The following is a 19,342-nucleotide window of genomic DNA, read 5'->3' as shown; positions in this document are numbered from 1 at the left end:
TTTTTTTTTGGCCATATGAGGTAACATTAGTGGATTCTGGGGATTAGGACATACATCTCTTTGGAGAGCCATAATTCAGCCCACCACAGTGCTTTTGCCCAAATGATCCTGTGTTTTTTGTAATCTCTTGTGTGAATGAGAATTTGACTGGATGTCAAAAGTTGCAATGTGCTTTATCTTCAGAATCTTGCTAGTATTTTATCTTGATATTATTCTTTATGCTGTTAGTGCAAAAGGCAGTCATTCTAGTGAGGAAATGATTGTGCTGTTACAGTGATTATCTTTGGTGCAGATATATTTTTCTACATTTCCTCTAGTTAGAGTTGCAGTCCATATTTGCATAAATCCTGGAAACAGTAAGCTTTGCTACCCCTTTGCCAGGGGCTTAAAGCATTTGCTTCATAAGAAAGAAAGCCTAAGGACAGTGCAGAGCTTTGCACCATCCCCTTCCTGCCCACACACCCATTTATGTGACAACCCACGTCCCTTCCTCCTGTCTCTGCAACGAAAGATATAGTTTGTGTGTCCAGAATTTCCTTTGAGGGCCTTATTCCTCTTTGAACTGCTTATTCCATTGCCTTGGACTTCACTATTCTGATGGGCTCTCTCAAAGTTATCAATCTCTTAGTTTTTCTGCTTTAGCTTATTGTTTAAGTGGGAATGACATCTTTGTTCTTTCTCCATCTTAAGCAAAAGCAGAAGGCTCCCTGGACCTTTCATGAAGAAAATCCACTCAAAATATAGAATGCTAATTCCAGGGGCGCCTGGGTGGCTCAGATGGTTGAGCGTCTGCCTTCGGCTCGGGTCGTGGTCCCGGGGTCCTGGGATCGAGTCCCGTGTCGCGCTCCTGGCTCGGCGGGGAGTCTGCTTCTTCCTCTCCCTCTGCCTCTCCCACTGCTCATGCTTTCTCTCTCTCTGTATCTCTGTGTCTCAAATGAATAAATAAAATCTTAAAAAAAAAAAAAAGAATGCTAATTCCATAATAGCTCCATTTCATCCTACAATGAGTCACAACCTTAGTTATCTACTGAGTTTAATCTAAATTGGAGTCAAATGAATTCCACTTGGAGGGCTAACTAGTTTTATTACATAGTTGCACTTCCTATCATTAGATCACTTGATCTATATAACTTCATAGTAAAAGCAAAGCAAATAACTCTCCTGGGTTTAAATAGCCCATCTTCTCAGAAATAAAATTATATTGTCTCATGTAATATTGTCTATCTAATTCAGATATATATGTCTCCAGCCATCAATTTTACTTTTTTAAACTGATTTGTTTTTCACTTGTTTCATAATGTAGTGTGAGTGCTTTGCATCCTTGATAAAGTTATATTGAGCAAAAAAAAAAAAACTATTTTGAAATAGAACAAATTCCCTTTATAATAAGGTACACTTAATTGTAGACTGTAATACAATTGATTGATCTTATAGTCATTCTTATTACAACAAAAATTAATAATGGGAAGGGCAAAGAGAGCAATTATAGATGGCCAGGTGTTCATTGAACACTTCTGGTTGGATTTGCTAGTCTGATGCCCTGTACTAGCACTGAAAAATCCTTTTGAAGAGCATTTCATTAAAATATTAGAAATAAATTAACTCACTTTATTTTGTTTTTAGGGTTTTTTTTTAAGATTTTATTTATTTATTTGAGAGAGAGAGAGAGAGAGAGCACAGCAGGGGGAGGGGCAGCAGAGGGAGAGGGAGAAGCAGGCTTCCCCCTGAGCAGGGAGCTGATGTGGGGCTCGATCCCAGAACCCTGGGATCATGACCTGAGCCGAAGGCAGACGCTTAACTGACTGAGCCACCCAGGCGCCCCAACTCAGACACTTTAAAAAGCCTTAGATTACATGGGTGATTTGTGACCTTGATGAGTGACCTTGAGCAAGTCACTAAGCCTGTCTGGAACTGTACTTCCCCACATGCAAACTGCAAGGACTGAATTAAGTCATCTTTTAAGATCCCTTGCAGTGCTCTGACTTGGAGTACAGACAGCCCATGAAATTAAAAGATCATTTACTGCTTTTTTGTGCTTCTTTTACACTTCTCTATAAACTGTGATGGCTAAATTTCAGCTAACATCCCTTACAGCCTCCTCATAAATGTTGTGATTTTATATACTGCCCATTATATGGGTAACTTTTTTCTCAGATTAATGGTTTCCTCCAGGGAATGTAGATTTTTGGATACCCTGACAGAAGTAACTATCCAGAAGTATTTATTCTCTAGGCCTGACTGGGAGTGGAAATATATTGTTTGATTCCCCTTGTATTCTACCTTCCCCCCACTTCCCCAAGCCCTGAAATTCCTTTCCTTAGTGGGCCATAGAAGGAAGCAATTTTATTGCCACCTAGATGTTCTAACCAAGTGGCTGGGAAGGAGAACTCGGCTTAAACTCCTGAGGTCCACTCAAGCTTGGCTGTGAATAAATAATGGCAATGTTTATAGATTTCAGAAGAGATCCAAGGAACACAAAACTACATTGCTTCCAAATTATTTCAGGAATGAGTTCTGGGTGAATGGACTTTCAGGGTGAGTAATGGGTTAGTCAGGCAAGCAAGGAGGAGGGCATGCTGAGGCTTTGATCTGAAGCTTGGCAGCACCAAGAGGTACAGAACTGTTCCAAACTGGAATGGCTTGAGCACAGCCTTGATAGACATGAGATAGGATCAGTAAGGAAGAGTCCTTAAGGACTCTTAAGGACAAGTTCATCTGGACCCAGGACACAAAGGGGGATGGGGGTGACAAATGGTTACTCAGAAGTAGATATTTAAAACTTCTGAAAAGTATGTGAGTATTCAAGTTTTATAAAGTTCTGAGTTTTTATCTTCTCATGGTTTAAGGTATTAAAATTATTTTATCAGATCAATTTGTATAATATGTTAACCCTTGTCTGTCATAGGCTTTCTAAATATGATCCCAATTTATTTTTTTTTTGCCTTTGAGAGGTATGTTATTTTTTACTATTGAAAATATAATTTTAGGGGTGCCTGGGTGGCTCAGTTGGTTAAGCGACTGCCTTCGGCTCAGGTCATGATCCTGGAGTCCCGGGATCAAGTCCCGCATCGGGCTTCCTGCTCGGCAGGGAGTCTGCTTCTTCCTCTGACCCTCTTCCCTCTCGTGCTCTCTGTCTCTCATTCTCTCTCAAATAAATAAATAAAAATCTTAAAAAAAAAAGAAAATATAATTTTATGTATTAATATTTATAAGTATTTTCCATTTTGGTCTGTGACTTTGCTGTTATGTCTAGTAAATCCTTCCCACTCCTCTAAAATTACATAAATATTTAACTTTGTTGAGTATTAATTTGAAAGATCATCTATATTTTAAGCAAACTGTTATATATCCTTGGTTTCTCTGATCTGTCTTTCTGCATCATTGCCTGCTTTGTAATTATTTCGTTCCCTTATATGGAAAAATCCCTGCAAAGGAAAACTTCCTTAACTCATTATGTCTTTATCAAATTTTGTTGGTGTTTCTCACACGCATTTCATTTATTTCATATAATTCTAAGATTATTTTTACGTATATATTTAAAAAGTCTACCCATGTGTGAAACTCAGTTAAAACCACTCATATTATTAGTTCTGACTTGAGCTAGCACAATTTAAAAGAAAATCAAAAGGAAAAACTTAACTGCATTCAAAGCTTTATCTGCTAGTCTGAAAGCCCTTAGTGGGCTATTATTTATTAATGACTATTATTTTATTGATATGGTTTGCTTCTAGCCAGATGTATGTATAAATGCACATTCAAATGGCTCTAAATGTTTCTAACCAAGTTAAATGATTTACCATTCTCCGATAACCAAAGTATCTAATAGTGTGTCATTGGTAGACTATTTGATGCATCTTTTCTTTGCAAAGTGATTATGTCACCAACGTGCTTATTTACAAGAAATGACATGCCATCAATAGCTTCATCTCCTTGAGGTCTTCCAACATATCCACAAGGACCATATTTCTGGTAGAATGAGGAGGTCACCATTTTACCTGACATAGTTTGAGAGGTACAAAGAATGTCTCTAAAGAAGAACATTTCCCTTTTTGATGCCTTATCTTTTTGTTTGTGTGAGATTCACTACCTGTAGTAGAGGCCATTGATTTCGAATTGCTTAGAAATCAGTTATGAATGAATGTATCACACCACTTTTCTCCTTAAGAAAGTAGAAAGAAATAGAAGACAGTGAAAGAAAATAGGAAGAACAAAACTCTAAATTTATTTACTTCATAATTTTGCCTGGTGTAAAACTGACTCAGATTTTGCTTAAGTACCACAGGTTACCTATATCAGTCTTGCAAAGAACACATTTTCACTAAAGTTAACATTTTTATCTCTTACCATTCTAGAATGAGGTATTTTCCTTTCCAGCTTTTGATGGGAACGTAAAATTTTCACACTTCCCTGGAACAAGTGTCATGAGTGAGCTATAAGCTAAAAAAATAGAGGTTTTCTTGTCTTTGAATATGGAATAATTTTTATTCTTTTCCCTTTCAGTTTCTTCTTTGTGGCATATGTGGAATACTGTGCGCCAAAAAAAAATCTGGACTTGTCGTAAGTTTCTGCCTTGTTTATATTTTGCATTGAAGTATTTGAAACGTAGGAACCTGAAAATGGAAATGATGACAAGCCAACTTTCACATAGTGAATGTTACTCATTTAGGATGAAAAGAGGACTGACCAATAAATACTGGCTTTTTCATTTTCAAAAAAAAAAAACCATCAAGATTATTAGAGACTATGACAAAAGAAAAAGAAAGAAAAGCTTTGATATACTCTTTAAATGCATGAATATGCAACCCATTATGACTGCTGTGGTTGACAATCTCCACTTTCCCAGTTTATAGATGCCCAGACACTCACATGAATCCTTCAGTAAGCTAAAAAAGACATGGCCTGAGTTCATGGGAAATTTAACTGTTTAAATGTGGAACTGGGCCTACGGATTACTGGCTTTGACTGTGAAGTCAATTTTGCAGTGCAGCAGAACAGCTGGGTTGTTATAGTTACAGTGAATTCCCAATGATTTTTTTTAATTTAATTTAATTTTATTACTGTGAATGCAAACGTGTTTTCAGATGTTTTTCAGTACTGTCATGGATTTCCGGGGTATGGAACATACTCCCAGTTAACTCTGATAATGGCTGGAGGAGAACTTCTGTATGCCGAAGGGTGGGTTCCCCACTTCCCTCCATGATGTTTTTTTGAGAGTTCAAAAGAGGGGAAAAGCATTGGTTATTTTTGTGTGTGCAATAGGAAAGATCATAGACCTTTTTTTTTTTTTTTTTTTAAGATTTTTATTTATTTTTGACAGAGAGAGAGAGCACAAGCAGGGGAAGCAGCAGACAGAGGGAGAGGGAGAAGCAGGCTCCCCGCCAAGCAGGTAGCCTGATGCGGGGCTGTATCCCAGGACCCTGGGATCATGACCTGAGGCGAAGGCAGACGCTCAGCCAACTGAGCCACCCAGGCACCCCAAGATCATAGACTTTTATAAGTTGACAAAATTAATACTACACTTGGACCCTAGAAAGTGGTCTTTGATCCTAAAAAGAGTTTTCCAGGGGGAGGCCAGTTATCTTAGGAGGGCAGGGATGGGATTATTAGTTATTTTTGTTTAACTACTTTTTTGAATCACATCTTTTTGTGTGAGGATATCTCTTGTGACCAAAAAATGAAGCACCCACTGCCTTAGACATGTGAGATGGAATTTTTTAAAGTTACATAAAGGGAAAGCATTAGATACAGATTTTGGGAGGCTTGTAATTTGCATCTATGAATCTTCTATCACTTTTTAGACATGGCCCTCATTCTCTCTCTACTTTTATTTTACCGGCGTCTTTATGGCTATATAATAAGAATTTCTTGGAACTTAGAAGAAAGAAAGAGAAAGAGAGAGAGGAAGGAAGGAAGGAAGGAAAGAAGGAAGGAAGAAAGGGTGGGCAAACAAAGAAAGAAAGAATGAGGGTAGGAGAGGAAAATAGAGGGAGGCAGAGGAGAAAGGGAACAGGGGAAGGAAAGGGAAGGGAGATATCTTCATCTCTTTGGGCTGTTATAACAAAGTATCATAGACTGGGTGGCTTATAAACAACAGAAATTTATTTTTCACAGTGCTGGAGGCTGGACCCAGACTAGGGACCCATTTTGTGTAGCTAGGTTCTGGTAAGGTTCTCTTCCAGGTTGCAAATGTTTGACTGTGTCCTCATTTGGCAAAAGGGGAAAGAAAACTCTCTAGAATCTCTTTTATAAAGACACTGACCCCACTTATGAGGACTCCACCTTCCTGACCTAATTATCTTCCAAAGATCCCACCTGCAAATACTATATAGTATTGGGGATTAGGCTTCAACATTTGTATTTAGAGGGACACAAATATTCAGTTCATAGGAGAAGGGAAGAGAAAGAATTTTTTAAAAGGCATTAGTGTCTTTTTTCTGTCTTTCTAATTCTCTTGAGAGTTATTTTAAAAAATCATAAGAGCTGAACCTTTTATAAACTACCATTCACTTTAACCTCTTTTACCCTCTGATATTCCCATAGATGACATTTAGCTATCAAGGATTCTCTATCCTTCAATCAAATTGCATGATAATTTCTCCACTCCAAATATCTCTCGAGTCTAAATTCTCTAGTCTGGTGAGATTTGAAAATCATATATGGTTATAAATGTGGGTATAGATTTTAATATTTTAATTCTTAGGTAAGACTGTTCTGTTTGCACATGTTAATGAATGCCTTTCAAGAATGAATGAGACTAATATCAGGAGAGATTACATGTTTTCTTATAATAGTCAAATAATTTGTCATTTACTTTCTTAAATAGTATTCATTACTTGAAGGCTAGAATGTAACATTTTCCCATATTTTCTAAGAATGAGTCAACACCAAAATATTTCCCAAGAAACTGCATGCTATCTGAATATACTTTAAAGGTAGTATATTGATTCTATGTGAAACTGGGAGCAACAGGTTCCCACTTGGGATGATTCAGTTATTTGGTCGTTGATATTCAGCATTATATTTAATCAACTATAAAAAGATATTCATCCATCATTGGATTTTCAGTCTTGACGATAAATACTGTGAGACAGACACAATAAAGATGCTGAATTAAGTTAGAGAAACAAAACAAACTATTTGTAATTCTTTCTGCCCACCATGCTATTTCATTATGCTATTTCAGGTATCTGTGGCCTTACCCTTTTCCGGGAACTGCATGCACTTAGTTTAGATGACATGTTATCAGGGAAGCCTTGTCTGAAACCCCTGGCTGGGCTACATTCTCCACCTCCCTATTCCAAGGGCAACCAATTCATCCCTCTTTTTTTTTTTTTTTTAAGATTTTATTTATTTGACAGAGGAGAGACACAGTGAGAGAGGGAACACAAGCAGGGGGAGTGGGAGAGGGAGAAGCAGGCTTCCTGCAGAGCAGGGAGCCCAATGCAGGGTTCGATCCCAGGACCCTGGGATCATGACCTGAGCCAAAGGCAGACACCCAACGACTGAGCCACCCAAGCGCCCCTCATCCCTCTTTTTTAATATTTGCCATGCCATGTTGAAATGTGGGATCTTCTCTCACACAAGACTGCAGAGTACTCAAGGGCAATAACTCTGAGCTATTCTTTTTTGTAATGCCAACAGCTGCCTCACTCAGGGCCTAACAGATGCTAGGTGCTCAATAAATGCTTGCTAAACTCAGCTAAATGGCAACAGCAAATAATTCCTGATAGTGTAAAATTAAATGCCAAATTAAATTACATAGCTGTTTGCCCGATGGAATTATACCAAAGGAGGAGATCAACAAATCCAGGAAGGCTTTCTGAAGCAGTTAGGACTGCCTTTGGGCCTTCCATCTAGGAGTCCAAGAAAGAAGCAATATCATTTCCAGGAAATGGAAAATATCATTGAGGTGGGAATGAACAAGTTGTAGGATTGGCAAGAGAGAGGACTATAGTGGAGACCATGTTCTGGAGAAAAATGGAAATAAATGTAGATAATTAAATTAGTATCACACTCTAAAGTATAAGGAAAGCCCATGGGGGAATTTAGACAAAATGCAAATACAAAATAAAATCATTAAAGCTTTTGGAATATTCAGTTACATTTATGATATTTAGGTAGAATAAAACCCCCGAGGTCTCTTAAGAGAGACCCAGATCAAACCAATAATAGGATCAAAAGCAAAGCCACATCCTGTGTTTCCCCAAAACAACCAGACGGTATTTTTGGAATGTCTACTGTGTATTCTTCATTGTGGTGCCACAGAGTAACAAAAGATTTGTAATATAAAGGGCCAGTTCACAGGGAGTCCCTTAACTATCCTTTGGGGAAATCGATACACAATAAAACTCCTAGGAATGAAAAAGAGAAGTAACCAAATTCCCCAAGATCATTTAGCTAGAGAGGTATAAAGATCTGCAGTTTGGTAAACTCATGACAGTTCAATGAGAAGATATTTAGATATTTTAGGGGGATTAACACAGTGAAACTGGATTTAGAGTCAGAAAATCTGGATTCAGTCCCTACACTTGAATGTTACCTGCTCACCATTCCTCCAAAATGTATATTACGATTTCTCTCAGAGGTTTGCTGGGCGGGTTAATTGAGATAGTATCTGTTCAAGTTCCTAGCATAGTAAGCACACGATAGATAGTAAGTAAATATTATTTAAATCTGAATCTACCTTGAAGACAAATTTTGCTTATTTCAGTGTTTTCAAAAGATGTATCCCTGGCCTTCATACAGTCAGCGATTAATTCCGAAACACTGTGGTCTGCGCTCTTTCCACTGAGTCCGATTGCACAGAAACTTGGTGAAAGGTTAGCTTCTGTCCTCTGAGAAGCACCCAAAGCTCCTTGCCTTTACTGTAGCTCAGCTATCCTTGAGGTGCAGCCAGGACAGTGCACTGTGTCCTGGTCAGCTTTGTTTCCTCGACTTTGACACTCCCTTTCTTTTTCTTATCAGATGATCCTTTTCTCCGCCTGCTGCATCTGTGGACTCATTGGGGGCATCCTGAATTTTCAGTTCCTTCGGGCAGTGACAAAGAAGACCTCTTCCCTCTATCCTCTGCATCTCGCCTCCATGTCCCTTGCGTGCATCGGGATCGGCGGCTGTACCCTCTCTTCCTGGCTCACTTGTCGACTAGCCAGCTACGAACAGAGGAGGATGTTCTCTGAAAGGGAGCATTCTCTGCACCACTCTCATGAAATGGCTGAGAAAGTGAGTTTTGTAGCTCTTCTGTTCACTGCTATCATGGTATGAAGGCTGCAGTCAAATCTTGGTCAATCATCTGGCAGCTTTAGAAGAGAATTTGAGGAATTGGATTTTCTAAAACTTTGGCCCTAGTGGGCTAAGAATAGGAATTTAAAATTTTTTTTTTCTCTGCTATTTGGGGTACACCTATTTTCAATAATTTCAGAGCTCTCTATCTATACCAAAACCCAGTTCCTAAAATAGCATTCCATAAAATATTGAATGCCTTATAAATATGGATTTTTATGTGTTGTACTGAGGAAAAACACAAACTAAATACCCTCTCAACTCAGTAGTGCCAGTTGTAGAAATCTGATGAATTCCCCTTTCTAGCTCACCTCCTGTGCTTGTAATTAGATGCATTTGATTATGTAAATTAGATTTTGAAGCATAAAAGGACCTTTTAATAAGGCAACAAAAAGCCTTGCCTACCAGGGCAGATATTACAATCCACATAAAGCTTCATTAAATTCTCATCTAAACTTCATGCATATTTCGGTAGCTTTGCCTATATTTTAAATAATATTCTTGCATAATTGTTTCATGAAACTCATTCAAACAGGAAGTAACATTTATTGCTTGAAGGACAAATGATATAGTGAGCTGTCTGTGTTTCTATTGCATTTTGCACATATTTCTTAATTCAGTTCCTGTTACTGGATCTATGAAGGAAAAGATAAAACATCCGTAAACTAACCTGGCTAAGATAATGGCCACATCATATTTCACTTGATATCATGGAAATAAAACTGCATAAGCATGGAATAGAAGACAGAGTAGCAAGAGTTACTACTGCATTTTTCTTCATATTGTTATTTTGAAGAAAAAATATTTATTCCATAGTTTTAAGTGTTTCCATTTTGTATGCAATCGATACATTCAAATAAAGAGAGTAGATATCCTTAAGTTGCTCCATGAAAAAGGCAATTTGAAACAGATATCCACATGTTCTTAAAAAAAAAAAAATTATGGTACTATTAGCAGGCCTGATAATTTAAAGAAATGGGTTGTTAAAAATAGATTACCATTGTGTATTTGGATAGTGGCTCATTTGTGCTCTATTTTTATACTACTGTGATTTCGTTTTTTTGTGTATATGTTTGTACAATATTTATTATATGATTGTTATATTTATATTAGAGATTGAGGGCTATTGAAATAACCGACTTGCCCAGCTGCCCGGTGGTGCCCCCGACACCAGAGTTACCTACAAGGTACGCTGATTTCTAGGGAGTTACCATGTTGTGATGTCACCTCAGGAAGCAATGCTTCTTCCTAGGAAGGCATGATGTCAGCAGATCAGTCTGGACTGATGCTGTGATGTCTGTTTCTTCTCAAAGTATCTCTTTCATGAGAACTACTTTGAGGACCCAACATAAACCTACATGGCAGAGTCTTGCAGCTTAAAATTTGGTTGAGTATTTAAAATATTCAGCCTCCTATAAGCATCCAAACACATTTCTGTTTGGATGATTCATGACTCCTTTATTTTCTGCTACATTGTGATTCTGACTCAATACCATCATTCACAGACCAGAGTTTTGTTTTTAATAGGTGTGTCTGATGAAGACAAACTGTATCTCCCTCGTGCCAAAACTGCATGAGCAGATAACATAAGTTTGACACTAATACAGTGAAAATGCTGTATGAGAGCTGTCTTTTTACAAGATTATCTGATGTGATACATTTCACATTTATTTCCTATACTTTGGGCTGCTAAAAATAAATAGTCGCTATTCTCGCTTTGGTTAAACAATATAATTGGAAATGCAGAAAGTCACATTGATACTATGGCCCAATGGCAGAAAGTATATCCACTTGCAAATAGTCACATTTGGTCCTGCCCAAATTTAAAGTATATTCTTCTTGCCAAATTGGACATGCCTATTTGCAAATAAACTAAAAATGCTAATGCACTTAAAACCTAATTTTTGCTTTTCTCCTACCCTTGATTTTCCTGTGTCCATATTAGTGTGAATTTAGTTAGGAAAACGCTTTTCTTCTGTAAGCTTTTTAAAAACTAGATTTTTTTTTAAGATTTTATTTATTTATTTGACAGAGAGAGAGACAGCGAGAGAGGGAGCACAAGCAGGGTGAGTGGGAGAAGTAGGCTTCCCTTGGATCAGGGAGCCTGATGCAGGGCTTGATCCTAGGACCGTGGGATCATGACCTGAGCCGAAGGCAGACACCTGATGACTGAGCCACCCAGGCGCCCCTAGATTTTTTTCTTAATCCTGCAATAAAATATTCTCCATTAGATTAGTTTTTATGGTTTTTAAGCTACTTTTTGAATGCAAATTCATTTTAGAAGAACAAGCACCTAAGAATCTTACTTCTATCATCTCATTAGGAAATTATTTTTATACTATTGTGAGGAATAGAAAAAGCTGTATGAGTAAATTTTGTTAAAGATCATTTTTGAAGAATTGTTTCTATTTAACTTGCCACCCATAGTGAGTTCGTGAATGAAGCCTCAAATCAGGTTTCCTGCCTATGAACTTAACCTCAGCCCGCCAACCCCACTGTGTTTCCACACCTACTTTTACTGTGTGCATGCCTAGTAAGCCAGTCACTGAACCATCACCAGGCCATAGAAGCAGGCTGCTGGCGCCAAAGGACCTTCTTCGCTTTCTGTCAGAGTCTTTACCCTAAAGAAGTTTGAGTTTCTAGGCTTTTTTCTTGTATCTCCTCGGCACCTTACTTGGGAGATATAATGGATACCCAGGAATGAGATAACTCCTTAGGACCTGGAAGGGGCCAGGCACTTTGCCTGGCAAGACAGATCTTTTTTTTATTTTAAAGATTTTATTTATTTATTTGACAGAGAGAGACACAGCGAGAGCCGGAACACAAGCAGGGGGAGTGGGAGAGGGAGAAGCAGGCTTCCCGCTGAGCGGGGAGCCCGATGCGGGGCTCAATCTCAGGACCCTGGGATCATGACCTGAGCCAAAGGCAGACACTTAATGACTGAGCCACCCAGGTGCCCCATGGAAAGACAGATCTTGATGTGAGAATGGGACAGGGCCCCAGTGCCTATTGTTTCCTTTCTCCAAATTTTCTTGGAAGAAATTCTACCACATCTTTCAAAAGACAACAAAGTTTTCAAAAGCAAAGTTTAAAACCAGGCCAATTTCTACCTTCCAGTCCCTCATGGATCTTCCTCCTAAGCAACTTTCCAAACCAGCCAAAACAAGAAGCAAGTATCTTTATTCTATTTCATTTCCTATATTGAATCTTCTAAGAGAAGAGATTCAAAATAGGGCATGGATACCTTTCCTTTTTCAAATGAATATTTGCGAAGAATTTCTAAAGTTTACAAAAGCAAACATTTCTAATTCTCCCGAACAGAAATCAAATATAAACTGATAGGCTTGAGATAAATGAGCAATAATTTGAATTTGAATTTACTACACTTTTGCAAATAGGCTTGTTCAAGTGTGAAAAGATTTTTAGATAGTTTTGCCTAAATATTATTTATAATAAGGCACACTAACCATGATAAATGTGAATGGGCTTCACATCTCATTACATTTTAATGTTTAGGGAGGAGTTTAATGTTCAATAAAACATATGAATTCAAAACATCTTAATTTTTCTTAAATTAACATTTTCTCAAATTACAAATGGAACTTACGTTAGTTCATCCTTTCTATCTAAATTTTCATTTGCCTTCCATGTAGTTTTCCTTATTAGCATCCTCGAAATTGATCCCTTAAGAAACATATTAAGAGGTTTTACTATTTGTTTGGTTGGGCTTTTTTTTTTTTACTATATGAGTGATAGTGTCATGAAAACCAATCTTTCCCACTGTGATTTATTTGTGACCCACCATTACATATAAGCAATGATCCCATTGTGGGCCTATTTCATTTCTTTGCAAAAAGGCCACACATTTTTCTACAGAATGAGGTAACCTCTAGACTAGGTTGGCACTTTGTTGACATGCTCAGCAGAGAAGCCAATGCAAGGGGGAAAAATGTAGGCATTTAACCATCTTCTTCTTTCTAGGTGAGGTCTTTCCAAAATAAAGTTGAGAAACAAAAGGAGAGACTCAGGGGACTGGGGACAGATTGAAGTGTTTTTGTGTGTAGAAGACTTTGGCCATGAAATTTCATTTTCTCAAATGCAACAACAATATCAATCGTTGTCCTTCCCCAAAACTCAGCAAGTTTTTCAGTGGCTTGAAATTTGTTTTGCAAACCCATTAACCGAATCAGTACCTTACTCTGGAAGTAAATTTTAACTAATTCATCTTATTTTCCTAACAGGAAATGACAGACAACATGAGCAATGGAGGACCACAACTGATATTTAATGGAAGAGTATAATCAATGTTTTAAAGAACTGAACATTTTTTAGGATTTTCATGAGGAAAGGAAATACCAAAGGAGTAGGGGATAAAATTAAAACAGTTCTTGCATTTGTTTTTATCTATTGTGAGCACCCAGTATAATCATTCTCCCTCAGTTTTGCCTCACTTATTTCTTCAGCTTTTTTTGGGGGTGGGGGGGGAGGTGAGAACCTTTCAGAAATGTTCTGGTGCAGGAATTTGAACAGACTTTCCAGATTGTTCTAAAGACTTTTCAGGAAAAAAAAAAGGAGGAATAAACAGAAAGATTAATATTCTACAAAAACACTATTTGACTAGCATGAGTATTAGATTTGTAATGACGTATTTCTTATAAATAATCAAAAGTGCAAATATCAAGAAATAACAATAACTTATTGATGTCTTTGTTTTGAAAGACAATGACTTCAAGAATACCACAATTCAAAACCTCAGTAATGCCTTGTTGTAAAAACATTATAATCATTTCCAATTTGTGAATGAATTAATTTCATAATTTATTTGTAAATGACAAAAAAACCCTAAAGCATAAAAAAGAAATTTTTTTTAGAGAGAGACCATACTAATCTGTATGATATTTTTGCATTTTTGCACAGGGTGAAAAGTTATAATGAATATCCTTAAGGAAAATAAATATGTTTTGATTATACCATGCAGATTGATCTGCATGTTCATGAATGAGCCTAAGAATAAAATACAGTATGTGTGTATGTGTGTGTATATATACTGTAAATATAAAAATATATACAGCATATATTTATAGCATTCATGAATGTAAATAGGTAATCAAAAAGAAATTGTAATGCTCTTGGGGTATTATCAAGATCTATTCCCAAAGAGATGGGAAAGCAATTTTTCAAGGCTTTTCTATGTCCACAAAATCACATGTTTGATTTCTACTAAATTTGTTCATTTTTATTCTTTTTATTATGTCTGCTGTGTGTAAATATCATTGTGACTGATCTTTATGGAGTTGAGTGATCTGAATAGTGTAGTATAAAGATAGATTACTTATCTGGCTATTTTACTATTATGGTATTTATGTAATAACAATGATTAATACTGATTTATAAACATAACAACTTTAAAATCACATACTTCCACATTTATAAATACAGACATAATGACTTGTGATTTTCATGATACTTACATTTCAAATACTTTGCAGCCCAATTAAATTATATAAAAGGACAGACGATGTATGCCCAAAAGGTAAAGTTATAATTCACTTTGCTAGAATTTAATTTAGATCTTTTTAAAATTTTAAAATTTATGTGAAATAATACAGACAGACCATTTTTAAGAATACATACATCCAAAGAACCTGAAAGAGTTCTTTGTAGAAGGAAATAAAAAGATAGGCTTACATTTATATAGTTAGATTCCTTCTCTTCCATGATGAAATGTTAAAATAGCCATCTATGACAATATGAATAGGCAAGAAAATAGCATGGTCTTTGAACTATTTATGAGAATACAACCTCTGGTAACAGATAAAGAAATGTACTATTTTAAAATATGTGGTTCTCACTGTACTGTATACTTCTTTTTTTTCCCCAAAGCTAATCAATTTTCAGCTCATTTTTATGAGTTACTTATTGAACCATAGTAAATTCAACCTTGAATATTCAGGATGAGAACATGTTATCATTTAGAAACAAAATATGGGTTTTAATTATGATAACAAAATAATAACTCCACTTAATGGAAATCTGAAGGTCTTCTCGTTTTAGAGCATCGTGATCATCACTTACCCTATTTGAGTCAACTCATAAAAAAAATTCTGGCTGTAGAGAGTCAAAAGAAATAGCTGGGCTATGGTTGTTTGATGTAGTGTTTGAAGTCTCCTAACTCATATGAATAACTTCATTATCCAGTAGATTACAGAAGTTGCCCATAAATGCAACCTCAAATAGTGAATCAACATTATCACTATTCTTTTGATGCCACAAACAGGCATAGTCTTTATCACTGAAAATCTAAACTATATGATGCAGATATTTTGTATATATATATCACTCTACTGAATTTACACAAGGATGTAGTTTTGTAATGAAGGAATAACCACTGACTCTAATTTTAGGTGGCATTTCTTTGTAGACATATTTGTATAATACAGAGTTCTAATACATCAGTAAGATGTTTTAATGCCTTTGGAAATAATTTATGAAATCACCCATCAAAGGACAAAAGTAGGCATATCACTGCTTCGATATAGAGTTAAGAAGAGATGCAATCATGACAATTATCCAAATAGTCTACTGTGTATATAACCAGATATAGATATGTCTTTAAATGTAGTTCTTTTAACCCAATATTTTCAGGGCTCAGTTATTTAGAGGGATTCATTTGGGATGTAGAGTGATTCTTCCTGAGATAAGTAGGGGACGCTAGGAAGACATTGTTCAAGTACCTGAAAATTTAATTTTCACGGTAAATCGAACTACGAACTAGAATACTTTAAGTGACTACACTACAGTTTTGGTATGAGCCTACCCTTGGGGGAAAGTAAATTAGGAAAAAAATATGTGACACTAGTGTGGTGGTGTGCTATAGAGACTAGCTACAAAAAGGCGAAGTTATTATACGCATAAAAGAAAAAAAGTGGGCTCTGCTTGGAAAATTTTAAACGTGTGTTTAAACACACACACACACATACAATTGTTTAGAAGTGGAACATGGTATGATGACTCTATTGATATGTCTATGTAATAAAATGGTGTGCTTTGAAACTGCATATGGTGTGAACTCTCTTTTCATCGTGATAGAAAAAATAGTTTCCCCCACTAGGTTCTGAGATTGGCAGGGGACAGGATGCTGTGAATGAAGAGGCAGAGAGAGACCCTGCTAGTGGATATGGAATTCAGACAGGGTATTTTCTGAGACAGGGAAGATGAAACTGTGTTCAAATGTAGAGAGGGGGTAGGTGAAGATGCAGGACAAAATGAACATAAGAAAGGGAGGTCCCGTGGAGGTGGGCGTTAATAAGATACACATTGTAGGAGACCGATTTAGCTATAGATAGGACTGAAGTGGCAGGGGATCTCAGAGATGAAACCACAATATCCAGAGAACTCTGCTAACCTTGTGCTTGTCAAATTATTGCTACTGGCTTTTGGGGTGGACAGTAATTCATTGTGCAGACTGCCCTATGCGTTTTAGGCCATTAAGCATCTCTAGTCCCCCATCTACTAAATGTCAGGAAGATTCGCCGGGTGTTACAAACAAAAATGTCCTAACAAATTTTCACCTATCTCTTTGGCAGGTAAGTATTGCCTCCTAATTGAGAGCCACTGAGGAAAACCCATGAACACAATCCAGAGCGGACAATGTTAATGCTACTTACAAACGTAGACTTGAATTGCTCAGAGTCATAAACTCACTATTCTAAGGTCTGCCTATATTATCTGATACAGTAGCCACTAACCTAACCACGTGTGATTAAATGTATGTATAAATTAATTAAAAAAAATTAAATATTCAGTTTCTCAGTTGAACTGAACTAGCCACATTCCAGGTGCTGAATAGCCAAATAGGGAAAACAGCCCCTCAGAAAGTGTTATCAGTCAACGCTAGTCAAAACCACAGAGAGGGCAACTATCCTTAACCCTCAGTCAACCAAGTATCATTATAATAAAATGTGAAAAAAATTAGTAAACTCTCCATGGAATTTGAAGCTGATGAAACAGTTAAATCCATGGACTAAGAAAAACTAGCAAAAATGCAGTGTAGGCCAAATCCATAATGAAGTTTAAAGTTGCTAGAGTTTTCATGTTTTAAAAAAATTCTGTTCATGGAAATATTCTACTAAATAACTAAATATTTTATGTTTGACAGGTAAAATGAGATGTTGTGTAACTTCTATTTTTGAAGAAATTTACTCAGCCTATTACCATGCATCAATGAAAAATTCTGCATTTCTTATGCTTGGGAAGGTGAGAACAACAGTCTGCTGCCCTCTACTTTTTTCACTGACTTAAGCTCAAAAGTGGCATGTTTAGAAACCGTATGTCCAAGGCTACATTTTCAAAGATTATTTAGCAAACACGTTTCAGAAATTAAGATAGAGCATCTTAAGTACCATTTGGTTAGAACACAGTTTCCAAATAAAGTTTCAGAACTTGGCATCACTTCATTCTTGTCTTCCTTAAATCATTTTTTCTGGAAACATATGTAATATTTCTTACTCAAAGTATGTGACAGCCAAGAAATTCAATTATTCCAAAACCATAAATCACAGGTTGTGAGTTACTCAGAAAAGAGGAAACTGATTCAGGAATTGCTTGATATGTGGATGCCTAGTAAAATTATACAAAAAAAAAATTTTTTTTAATTCTTTTTGCCAGGAAAAATATTTACTGAATACAAGAGTCTTTTACTAGGAATGTATTTCCCAAGAAATATATTGTAAAAAGTTAAACTCTAGATCTAAACAAATGGATTTCAATATTTTAATAGTTCAATATTGTCTACATTAACTAGTTATAGGCACATAGCCTTCATTTAACTGTAAATCCTGAAGAACTAGGTCCCATCTTTAAACTTTCCTTCACATCGACTAGGGACTATTGATTTTGAAGTTTTTTTCTTCATTAACACCCAGAGGCTCTAATCTCTTAGCCACATAATAAATTATTGCAAGCCCTACCTCAAAAGCTAAAATGTATTGTGTTACTGAAAATTGCCAGAGAGACTCTAGAATTTGGCTGAAGCTTCACAGAAAGTCCTGAAGTCTTGTCAAATTTGTATCAAGTGTTTGACTAACCTCAAGGAATCAGGACTCATGACTTGTTATTTATCAGTCAGGATATTTGTCCTCACCTATTCACTAAGACAGAGGTCCTCCAATGGCATTTCACAATCCAGATGGAGGGCTGGAAGATATTCCTTGCGCTCTCCAAGATCGTTGCTCAGGAAAGAAAAGCTACAGGTTTCTTTGTGGGGTCTCTACTATCCCCCACTCTGTCCTTCATTGTCAATCAGCCAAGGAAAGAGGTAACAATCAGTCTTATTCATGCAAATGCACTCTAAGGGCCCTATGCTGTCTAGATGTGCACTCCCCTCATTAATATCTAAAATATCTTTTGAGATCTGGACTTCTGTGTCTTTTCTATCTTCTAATTATATCAATATTTTTACATTGATCTCTGAGAAAAAAAATTAAGTTTAATTTTAAAAGGATCTAGGTCTTCTAAAATAAAACAAATTGCTGGAAAGAATTTTGTTTCCAAGTCATAATAGAGTAAGTAGTGGTTATATTAGCCTATTGCTATCTGTCAGCAAAAAGGATGGCAGTGAAGCAGGTGAAAACCATTTATCAAGTGTTATTATAATGTGCATCATCTATAAATGTGAATATTCCTCTAGCATATTAATATAATTTATTTAATATGAATGTGGATAATGTGGTAAGACATTATTAATGTTTCACCTGAAAGGTAAGGTCATTCCTTGCTGTACCCATGAATCTTAGAGCCATTCAATCAAATCATGCAACTTATATATCCTCAAGTCCGTAAAACCACAAATCTACCCTATAGGAACCACTGTCCTTTATTTGTTCTGCTTCTTCTGATTTCAGATCCAAATTTCTGGTTCTGAGGCAGTGCTTTGATTTCAGTTTCTGGTTCCTGCATTTGAACCTGAGACTTTATCCCTGCAGTTGTCAAGTTTTGATCGCGACAGACACTCACCTCGTGCTAGGCACTAGGATTTGTTTAACAGGGCTCCTTACCCCTGAAT

At 36.5% G+C, this 19,342-nt stretch overlaps 1 protein-coding gene across 2 annotated transcripts in view; it reads left to right on the top strand.

Annotated features, from left to right (window-relative positions):
• The window catches only part of TMEM196 (transmembrane protein 196), a 47,788-nt gene extending 34,208 nt beyond the window's left edge, over positions 1-13,580 (top strand). For both annotated transcript variants that reach the window (XM_021689788.1, XM_044920159.1), the window contains exons 2-4: positions 4,501-4,557; positions 8,965-9,219; positions 13,521-13,580. In XM_021689788.1, the coding sequence (XP_021545463.1) occupies positions 4,501-4,557; positions 8,965-9,219; positions 13,521-13,580 (372 nt within the window). The remainder of the gene's footprint in view (positions 1-4,500; positions 4,558-8,964; positions 9,220-13,520) is intronic.
• The last annotated feature ends 5,762 nt before the right edge of the window (positions 13,581-19,342 follow it).

The sequence above is a fragment of the Neomonachus schauinslandi genome, chromosome 12, assembly GCF_002201575.2.
Source record: "Neomonachus schauinslandi chromosome 12, ASM220157v2, whole genome shotgun sequence".
Taxonomy (NCBI): domain Eukaryota; kingdom Metazoa; phylum Chordata; class Mammalia; order Carnivora; family Phocidae; genus Neomonachus; species Neomonachus schauinslandi.
The sequence above is the reverse complement of the archived record's forward strand: the minus strand, read 5'-3'. Positions and strand labels throughout refer to the sequence as shown.